A 10,802-nucleotide genomic window follows, 5' to 3' on the forward strand; every position below is an offset into this window, starting at 1 on the left:
TTGCCCATAAATATATTGTTTATATGTTATCTCTTAAAGATATTATATGTTCATATACCAATGAATGTAAAATGTTTGATTACGTGGTGAATTTCTATATTTTACATGGCAAATATTATATTCATAAACAAAAGTTTGTAAAATCTGCACTTAACTGGAATTTATTTTTGTTAGAAATGGAGAACTTAAAAAATCTCTTTTGCTCATAAACAACCAAAAAAATGTAAAGTTGTTAAAATGTATACAGACGTTTTTTTCAATTTAATATCCGTCTATTTTTATGAATGGTCTTTTGTTTAAATATTTATATATATATATATATTTTTTTGTGGATTTAGGATGTGTCCATAGGAAAGAGGAGAATACTTGCTGTTATTTTCTGTATTTTTTTTTCTTTATTATTTATTATTATTTATCAATCTTTTTTCCCTCTTTGTGTGATATGTATAATATTGCTTCTTTCAAAGATTTCTTTGAATAAAAATAAAATAAAAGAAACTTGATTTTTTTGATGAATATAGATTAGATACACAAGTCCTAAATGTGATATGTGCCAGTGTTTGATACAGTTAAAGTCAAAAGGGACGCACAATTACAAAACACAAAGGATTTGGAAAATAAAAATGACACACGTGACATAATGGTCGCTGTCTTTTAATAACAAACACCTCTGTCATTTTGAAAAATACTTGTTTAAGTATAGAAACTCTTACTATTTGGTAATGAAAACAGACAGAAACAAAGATGGCTTAGGCTTTACAAACGAAACATTCTTATACAAATTGACATCTATTTGGTACAATTTAGCAAATACAAATGACATTTTAATGTGATGACGTTTACAATCACAGAATATGTGGTTGAAAATAAAGCCACAAACACACAGGTAACTCAGTTCACACGTAGCATTAATACCAAAAGCGTCTACATTGAAATCTGTGCATGACAACATACGTTAGATCTTATGCAACTCGTCTGACACGGGTCACGTCAGCTATACTTACAATCTTTCGTTCTAACAAAAAATATCAGTGTAGGATCGTTTAACCACAGTTAATGGTAAACAAAAACAGGGAACACAGCACAGTCACTAGGGTAAAAGGAAAAGCAAATAGAACCATCTCAAATATCCCTTTAATGGCATCCTAAAGAGAAAATATATATATACACAGACACATATATATATATATAAAAATAAAGTTCTGAGACGTACATCATCTTTACCTCGTGACATTTCCCTTAACCCTCATACCAACATGTTGTTTTATCTCTTGCCCCTCTTGTTACCCGCAGGGGGCTTTTTGAGCTGTAACAGGGGTCCTCCAGTCCCAAACCCCGGTGTCTGTGTGTTGGACACACCGAAGGTCAGCCCAGCCGATGCATTGATGCCTGGGTTACTGAAGTTAAAGCCTGAGGTGTTAGAAGTTCCAAACCCTGAGAAAGAAAAGAAGTGTAAACGCTGGTTGTAAAACGTTAACTACATTTTTGGCGATACACACAAGCATAACTAACACACAAGCAGCATGCAACAGCTGTTAACAATTTACAAATGCAGAACTGTTACACAACCTATGCCACCTATGCCCTTTAAAAGTCAAGCCAGCCATACACTGAGGGATTATGGGACAAAAGGCTATTTAGAATAGTTGGGAAGTGCTAAATAATGGTTAGTATTGATGAATAGAGGGAAAATGGAGGAGGGTGCTAGGGAACACACCTGCGCTCAGGCTCCCTCCAGATGGCTTGCTAGAGGAAAACCCAAACGACAAACCTCCTGTTGCCACACCCCCAAACCCAGGGCCGCTACCAAATGCTGCCAAGAGACAGAGGGGGCATTTAGGTGCCGAGACTAAATATACACCAAAGTTAACCTCCCAGTTACAGGGCGGGGGAATGAGGGGCAGGAAATGATGAGTTATATATTTATAAATTAGAAAGTCATCAATGAAAATTAATTTGACTGTTTAGAGAACATTTCCTTTTAAGACTGCAACGACAGAAAGTCTGAATACAGGTATAATACAGGAAGTACCTCCAAGGCTGGATGTGCCCATGCTTGTGCCAATACCCGATGAAAAGGAAGTGCCAAAACTGCCCCCCAGGGGCACTTGTGGTCCTGGGACAGAGAGAGAGAGCACAGGAACTTACTCTCATGCACACTATAGCTCACAAAGTCTCTCTCAAATATCAGACGCATACTAAAAGGCTGGTTAAAAGAAGGCTGATAAGAAGCAAATGCTCTTGAAGCATTTTAAACACTGTGCTTAGTGAGAGATGGCTCAGTTTTTTTATGAAGACAAAAGAGCTGCATTAGGCCTGTAAAAAGCCATAGCATCATCTTTGAAGTTACTTCTCATTTCCACGTTGTATGTAGTCCACCAAATATAATGCAATAATTAAAAAGTTTGTTTCTTATATGCCAAATATCGGCTGCATTCTTCACCTTTATTTTTTACCAACTAACTTGTATTCTGTTATACACTTACCTTGACACTAATGCTTTTTAAACTAAGTCATTTAGCATGGGACAGAAGTTACTTAAAAAAAATATATACTAAAGATGTTGGCTATTCCTGAATCCATAAAATGTGCTCCTGTCTCGTTTCCTTTTAGCTGGTTTAAAATTTATTTGCAATTTGTTTTTAAATGTCGAGATGTGACATACGAAGACATCAGCATCTCAAATTTGTAGTGTTATCCAATTAATAGAAAAATCTAAAAAATAATCAGTCAAAAAGAAACAAAGACAAGGGCTTTTCTTTTAAAAAACTGATTTATTGTCAACTCAAATTACATTAAACATGACAAACAATTGGACAAACCGATTCCTAGTAGCTATGGCATTAACACGGTTCAAAGCGATTTAAGATTAAAGCCAACCTGCATTAAAATGCATTTCAAACAATGGGTAACTAAATGACGTATCTAGATCAAAGGCACACCAGTATATATGCATCACAAGCATCATCTGAACATAAAAATTAAATTATAAGTTAGATTTTAAAATTTACTAACTATTCTTAAACAAACAAACACTAAGCCCCATATGTGTTTCAAGGAATGAAAATGTATACTAAGAACCAGACATGTCTATAAACAGACATTCTGCATAATAAGAGCTTTGTACCAACACACAGAAGCCACAGGTTTCTACAAGCGTGTTTTAAAAACATGACATGCAGTAAGATTATACGTTTGTATAATAGATCTGTGATTAAAGCAAAACAAGGCTTGTAGGAATAAGAGATTTGCAATGTTCTTTACTCTAGGTCTATATACTGGATGACCATGTGGCTGTTTTTAATGCATACAGCTAATTCTCTGAGGTATTACAGCCATCAAAAGATCTTTCCTGAAAGGGGAAGATGTATTTTTTAATCAGCCATGGTAGGAAAAGGAATACAAGCATGGCAGCTTTGAGCCACCAAAAAGACAGCATGCACTTTTGAATACTGAAGTTTGGCACAATCCTTCACAATGGACCCTCGAGTCCCCTAAAGCAGCATGTGTACTCAAACTAAAGACCTAAACACTTTAGCCCTTAAAAAAGAATAAGTTACAAATGTATGTGTACATCATTTTCATTCTCAGCAGCTGTTACTGCAATGTAGCCAGTTGTGAACATACTGATTCTAAGAGGCAATGCTTTGAATTCACAACTAGCGAGTGAAAGTGTGTATATATACTGTGCAACTAAATAAGCCATGCCATTGGTTTAGCGCACTACATATTTACAATTTATGTTTTATGCAAAAGCACCCACAACAGCCTAGACTTTCTTAGGCACAACGGCACAATCATAACCCACTCTTAAAAATATTGTATTACTGTAAAAAAAAACCTGATAAACATTGGAAATCAACAAAATGCCAAACGAATGTGAACAGTCAAGTTTGTAACTGATAATTGTCAAATTTTTGTAAATCCCATTAAAAGCCCTTATGATGTCAACTCTTATATATTGCATTACGAATAAAAAATATCCGAACACAATACGTGAGGATTCTTACAAACGGACGAAAGCACTACACTTCAAATTAAATACATCTTAATTTCCCACACCTCCTAGTTGCTGTTATCGCCAGCTCGTCTCCATGGAAACCACAAATGCAACCATGGTTACAGACGGATGAAGGATGTTACCAAAGCATGGAAACCTTCGATAAAGACACAAATACTGTCTTGTATTTACCGAGATACGTCTTATGAAATACAGTAAATGACCTTGTGTGTACAGCTTCCAAGTCAGTAGCTTACACATTTTCCACATAAATATATAAACATATCTATTCATGTATATGCAAACACCAAAATTGAAGACAAAATATATTTTGGAATAAAACGGCAAGCCATTGTCATTCAATCACCCAACAAAATCTCCGGATTGTAAGACTAAAAATCCCTAAATACTGTAAAACACACATTGTGAGGAAAAAAACATGTTCTTATGGAAGAAAAATTATTGTTCTGTCTATTTAGGACTTACGCAAACTGATAGCAATTAAGATTAGAGGGCTCCAATGTGAAGCTTTTTGAGACATTAAAACGAGCGATTATGATGATTTCTAAAAAAAGAACTACGGTTTAGTAAACACTAAACTAATACAATTCCTGAAAACCAATTTTTTGTAGCATATGTTCATCCCTAGTGAAAAAAATCTAAAATCACCACTTAAGAACAACATATCACTCACAAAAGCCTTGTCCTCAATAGTTAAATGTGTACCAAAATGTTTGTTGGCACTTGTTCACTTTAAAATTCGCCCCAATTGACTTTCCATAGTAGGAACAAAATTTACTATGGAAAGGGAATGGGGGCAAATTATGAAGTGAACTACTCCGTTAACATCCATGTCTATGATAAAGGACAGTATGTTAAGCAGATTATTTGTATAAGAAATGCGAGACACGGAAACAACAGTAAAAGCGATTTAGCCCATATACATAAGGTTTCAGCAGACATGAGTCTATTCTGAAGTGTTAGGTGTTAGTAGTGACCGCTACATCAGTGCCACCAGAATATCAAAGATCAAACCCTACATTCATCATTAAAACTCGCTAATCCATAAACAAGCCAATGAAAATCAGAGCTAAAACAGGAGGCCCCTCCTTCGAAAAACTAACAGACCACTTCAAATCTTCAAGACGACAAACGCGCATCTAATGGAAATCTTGACCTGAAATGTGCCCAAGATATTCAGCCAGTGTTTTTCACCATAGATTTAAATCTGTGGTCTGTCACCATACAGCACCATATGTTTTTTCTTCTTAATGAAAGAAAAAGGAGAAAACAGGAGGCGGAAATTGGGCAGGGCAGCCAGCATCTAAAATCTCAAAACATTAGATGGCACATGTGGAGTGACATGACAGAGATGTTAGAAAACCCTGTTTCTCCGTATCTCAATAAGAGACAAGTTTAGAAAATAAAAAGAACAGAAAACTTAAAACAGACATGGCACTGACTGAATTTACAGTTTATTTGTGAACTATCTGCCTTTCTATTCATTCATTTTTTATCCTATCAGTCTAAAGGTCTAGAACTTGAAGGCGGTCAGACCTGGAGCCGGCTGCTGCTGCTGAGTGAGAGTGGCAGCCATGGCAACGGCCGCTGCGTTGGGAACGCTGCCGAAGGGGGCGGGGCCTGTGGTGACGTGAGGAGAGCTCTGCCACTTCTTACTGGCTGCGCGTCTCAACTCGAACACGTCGGTGGAGTCGTCCAGGAAGACTCGTCGGTAGCTCAGGAATCGATGCTTTAAGGTCTACAAGGAACAAGAGGATGTCAGGTCACCATAGCACTTTAAATACAGGTAATATGTTGCCAGTGTAGTCTCATGTCATTTTGAACAAAAGAAATTATCTTTAACAAAGTTTACTAAAGTGTGTTATATTCTAGTTTAGAATGTGGAGATGCTCTGGACTTACCTTAACATTCTCATGAACCCCCTGCAACTGTGCAGCAAGAGCAACAAACGTCTGGTAGAGTTTCTGCATGGCCAGGGACAAATCTACATGACAAACCACATCACAACAAACACATCAAGAGCCTAGAAGAACTTTTTCCATTATATGTGTGAGCCAAAGAGTAGAGTTTAATCTGTTTTGGAGGAAGTGGATTAAAACCTTGAGGGGTGATGTGTGAGCCGCTGCTCTGGGTGGTCAGATGATTCTCCAGTTCCTCGATCTGCTGACGGTACTGCTGTAACTGCACTTCAAACTGTTCCACTAGGGCACAGAAATAACTGGAGCGAGAGAGACGGCACATTAATATGACAAGCAGGTAGCTTTGCTTATAAGATGGTTGATGAGTTTGTTACAGCAGACATTTAAAACCAGCCACTTACTCAGATGGGACTGTATTCTCATGTTGGAGTCCAGGTGGGGTCTTCTGAGTGCAGAACGCGATGTCTGCATTCTTCAATTCCTGTATGCAAGAAAACGTGTTCAGAAGATTGAAACATGTCTAAAAGAACCAATTTCAAAGACTTGTCTAACCTGAGACGTTTCCATCTTTAATTTGTCTATGGATAGTGAATTTCTCTGCAGGCCGCTGGCACAGACAGAGAGAAGCTGTCGGAGGGTATTGATATCCTCCTGCACTTTGAGAATGGCCTTAGAGGACATCCGACTGATCTCCTCTTGCACATGCTTCTGCTCTTTAACAAATTTTCTGTGGAGAGACAGCGTTACAAATATTAAAGCAATGTCATTTATCATGCTGTTCCAAACCTGCATTACAAAAGCAGATTTTTGCGATAGTGGAATATTTGACACACAAAGTTTGGATAAACTTTTATGGTGTTATAGTCCCAAAATTATCTTACACAAATAAATCATCATCTTTTGTGGCCAACAAAGATGAGATAGAAAAAACAGCATACTTAATATAATTAAAGCTGCAAGCAGCATTTAGCAGGTTTCGAGGTTTAAGGCAGTCAAAAGCAGTCATGCATTCATGAACAGGTTAGGGGGTCACACCTCAACACACACATGAAGGATCCCACACACACGCACAGAAAAATGACAGGTATCAACTCATAGAAACTATGCATGCTTTCAGAAACATGCACGTATACTACAAGAATGTTATTTTTCTGACTATCAAATAATTTGGACAATTCGTTAATGAGTATCCGATTTTCATTGTTGTTGGCTTTTAAATTGAAGAGAAGGTGCTTTCAAACTCAAGAAGTCTGACATTCCTGGGCCGAGACGTTTATTTTCAAAGCGTATCAGAGCCTGTAGATGTATAACCGCTGCATAATTATAGTATTTAGTGCCATTGTTCATGTTATAGCACCACCTAGTGTCCAATCACAGTGTTATTTTTTCCGTGAGCTCAGAGCGATGGTCTACACATATGTTTAAAGCCCTGTGAAGCTCTCAAACCCTTCTCTAACAACGTCCGTGTCATAGGCTCCGCCCAGTTCCGTTTTTGGCCCCCCCTACCGTGTATGAATATAAATGTCAACTTTTTTTAATGATTATTTACATTCACACTCCACAGAAGTCATCTGCATTGGTTTGGTTCTGATCAGTTGAAAAACCAAGGACTAGTTCGCGAAAGTAGGTTTTTGACATTATCAGCCATAACTCACGATCCGTTTGATCGACAGATTTGTCCAGAGGCAAAGTTGTTCAGAATAAGAAGAGCTATCATATGATGTAAATAGTTTGAGTATGTGTCAAATGTCACGTGATATACAATTGTTTATGCACTCCAAAAACGTTTTTTCGCCCCCAGTGGCCGAATGATATTTCTTACAGACCTTCAGGACCACGAGTCGAACAAGCCCTACGAGTGTCGATTCGATCGGCCCCCGTTAACCCTGTCTAATGAGTGCTCAAAATTCATTGGCCGATGGCGGCCATGTTTTTTGAGAAACGCCAAAGTCCTTTTATACAGTCATGGTGCATAACACAAAGACACACAACACCAAATAATAAGTCGATCGGGCAAACGGTTGCGTAGTTATAGCCTTTTTCGAGTTCTTTGCTATTATAGCGCCACCTAGTGGCCAAACACAGAGTCTTTTTTACTGTGACCCCGGACTGAGGGTCTACACATACGGTCTAAACCCCGTGAAGATAGCTCAAACGGTTCACGAGTTATGGTCATTTTAGTGAAACTGGCTACTTCCGGTTTTGATGTTTTGATGCCCCCTCGCGACGCTGAATCGAAATTTCAACTTTTTTTCAATTAATATTTACATTCACACTCCACAGAATTCATCAGCGTTGGTTTGGTTCCGATCGGGCAAAAATCCAGGGACTAGTTCATTATTAATTTTTTTGCATAAAATGCAAATTACCGGGACATCCTGTTTACGAGCATTGAGCCCAAACGCATTGGCCATCGCTATAGCGCCACCTATGGGCCGATTTTCCTGGTTCACTGTATCTGAGTAACCTGCACAGATACAACCAACTGACAAAGTCTCGAGTTTCTACGACTTACGGTTTGGGCGACGCGTTTTAAGGCGGAAAAATAATAAGAATAAAAATCACTACAAAAACAAAAGGTTTTCAGCACTTCGTGCTCGAAACCCTAAATATAATAGTTTTCTTTAAATAGCACTTACTGAAAATGATCCACATCTTGACATATCGGAGCTGGTAGGTTTTCATCTTTAAGAGCTTTACTGTCCCTATAAAGAACAAAGACATACAAAACATAATAAGGATAAAGCAACTTTAAAGTTAATTTCATTACATCCTATTTCTACATAAGCTGTGGATCTTACTCTGGTCTGGTGCTTGATGACTTGTCAGTATTTTTGTCAGAAGAAGTGCTAAAGTCAACACCACCCAATCCAAGACTGGGCACATGAGCAGAGCTGGCAGGAACAGAAGCAGAGACCAAACCACCCAGACTCAAACCCACACCAAGTGTAGACTGTCCCAAACCTGTATCACAACAATCACATTGTCAATGCATGTAAACAGATAGCAAACTTATGTTTAAACATGAGAGTTAAGCTTAGTCGCTAAAAAAACTGAAGGTGACCTGTTGCTGCGGAGTTGGAGAAGAGACCGGAACCAAAGGAAAACCCAGAGGGAGGAGCAGAGGAAGTAGGGGCCGTGCTTCCCAAGTTAAAGGCGAAGCCGCTGTTGCTGGTCTGAGGGGCTGTGGAGGTCAGGACGGATCCCAGAGTCAGGCCTGTGCCTGCAGGTGCGGAGGTCGTGGTGGTCAGAGAGAAAGGTGCTGCGGAGGCTGCTGGCTTCCCAAAGCCCAGACTGAACCCAGTGGTAGCAGCAGTCGAGGTTGTAAGACTCCCTGCAAACAGACAAACAAACAAAACGTGAACCAAAACTATGCTGCTTTTATCCAAAATGATAGACTTCACAGAGACACACACAAAAAATAGCTAAAAAACGGTTTACCTAAAGTAAGGCCAGTAGATGGTGGGGCAGCTCCTGGAGGTGGTAAAGAAATGTCACTTTATATTATGAATATATATATTTATAAAATATGATGTCATAAATCATTATACAACTTTAAAGTGATAGTTCACCCAAAAATTACAGGACTTACCCTCCTGTAACTTCATACCATAAATTACTTGGTTCTGATGAGCACAGACATTTTTGGGTGAACCGTCCCATTTAGAAAAGAAAATGTTTTCATCCACTAAAGGGTCAAATACACTACAAGAGTTTTGCTCAGATTTTGCTCAGATTTTATTCTGGACTTGTTGCATATAGTCTGTGCCAGTCTGCAGATTTGATCAGTGGGTTTCTACCTGAAACTTTGGAAAAGTCTGCAAGTGTTTGATGTCTAAAAATCTGTTCAGATATTAAAAGCCTTGTAGTGTATTCCAGCCATCAGTTACCAAATCAGACAAGATAAATCATATTATTTAAATTCATAACGACAGTCATGTACCCGAGGCAGATGTGTTAAAATTCAATCCAGTTGCTGGTTTCTGTGCAAATAAACTGGACCCAAATCCTAGTGTGGAGGTGGTATTGGTGGCGGCCGGTGTGGAGGTGGCTGTGCCAAAACCTCCGGACGTGAATCCACCCGTGCCTGCAGCAGCTGGGGTACTGGGAAAGAACATACAATTAGCATACAAATGTAAACCATGAATGATGCGTGTCTGTGAATAAGGAACCAATAACACAATAAGATCCTACTGTAGTAAAAACAAAACATCAAACATAAAAAATTTGTTATGGCGGTTTAAATGGTAAAATGTAAACACCTGTCAGTTGTATTGCTTTATTCAACAGGGACACGCTCCGGTGTTTAAGATAAGTTTGCCACAGCATCACGTTGGAAGTAAAACTGAACTGGTAATGTGGCACGATCTGCCGTTTCGTCATAACTTACCTGTTCGCGGCACCAAATGCAAATCCCCCGCCAGTGTTGGTCGCGGCGGCGCCGAGGGTAGTTGTACCGAAGTTAAAAGACATGTTTCCAAAACGTGATGGTGTGGAGAACCAAGCGGAGCGGATCCGACCTCGTGGAGGCCCAAAACACGCTACTTACGACAATAGCATATTAACTGAAAAGCACAAATGATTGATATTTAAAAAGTACATTTGAAAATCAAAGTGTACACAATTTGTCTTACTTAAAACATTATAAATACGTTATTAGAATCTAATTGCTTATAATGCCTTTACCCCTTGTTTCCGCGCACAATCTCTTCTTCGGTTCTCCTGGTTTTACAGTAGAGATTTAAATAATATCGGTGGCGCTGTATTGCCACCTATCGGCTTAGAAAATACATTTCCGTTTGAGCTGATGCGGTCTGCGCAGTCTGCTCGGAGTATGGCATCAAAGTAATGCTGTGTTCACA

General features: G+C 38.7%; 1 protein-coding gene across 3 annotated transcripts; it reads right to left on the reverse strand.

The window, feature by feature from the left end:
* Positions 1-439: 439 nt before the first annotated feature.
* Positions 440-10,702, reverse strand: nup58 (nucleoporin 58). Of its 3 annotated transcripts, XM_079487774.1 has the most exons (15): positions 10,627-10,699; positions 10,331-10,505; positions 9,884-10,044; positions 9,382-9,414; positions 9,005-9,274; positions 8,742-8,904; positions 8,580-8,645; positions 6,493-6,667; positions 6,342-6,421; positions 6,121-6,239; positions 5,923-6,005; positions 5,558-5,759; positions 2,033-2,116; positions 1,718-1,813; positions 640-1,434 (listed from the first exon to the last, which is right to left on the reverse strand). In XM_079487774.1, the coding sequence occupies exons 2-15, from the start codon at positions 10,411-10,413 to the stop codon at positions 1,265-1,267; spliced, it is 1,785 nt and encodes a 594-aa protein (XP_079343900.1). In that variant the 5' UTR covers positions 10,414-10,505; positions 10,627-10,699; the 3' UTR covers positions 640-1,264. The 3 variants fall into 3 exon arrangements, with proteins under 3 accessions (XP_079343901.1, XP_079343900.1, XP_079343902.1); XM_079487775.1 differs by lacking the exon at positions 1,718-1,813 and having other exon boundaries at positions 440-1,434; positions 10,627-10,702; XM_079487776.1 differs by lacking the exons at positions 1,718-1,813; positions 2,033-2,116.
* Between the last annotated feature and the right edge of the window lie 100 nt (positions 10,703-10,802).

Source organism: Barbatula barbatula (genome assembly GCF_947034865.1).
Source record: "Barbatula barbatula genome assembly, chromosome: 23".
Taxonomy (NCBI): domain Eukaryota; kingdom Metazoa; phylum Chordata; class Actinopteri; order Cypriniformes; family Nemacheilidae; genus Barbatula; species Barbatula barbatula.

What these genes read in the sequence shown, in the direction of transcription:
- nup58 (XM_079487774.1), bottom strand. Translation starts at nt 10,413, where the DNA reads ATGTCTTTTAACTTCGGTACAACTACCCTCGGCGCCGCCGCGACCAAC. An exon ending in TAAAGATGGAAACGTCTCAG is followed by an intron (nt 6,422 to 6,492) that starts GTTAGACAAGTC and finishes TCTTGCATACAG; the next exon opens with GAATTGAAGAATGCAGACAT. An exon ending in CTCACACATCACCCCTCAAG is followed by an intron (nt 6,006 to 6,120) that starts GTTTTAATCCAC and finishes TTTGTCATGTAG; the next exon opens with ATTTGTCCCTGGCCATGCAG.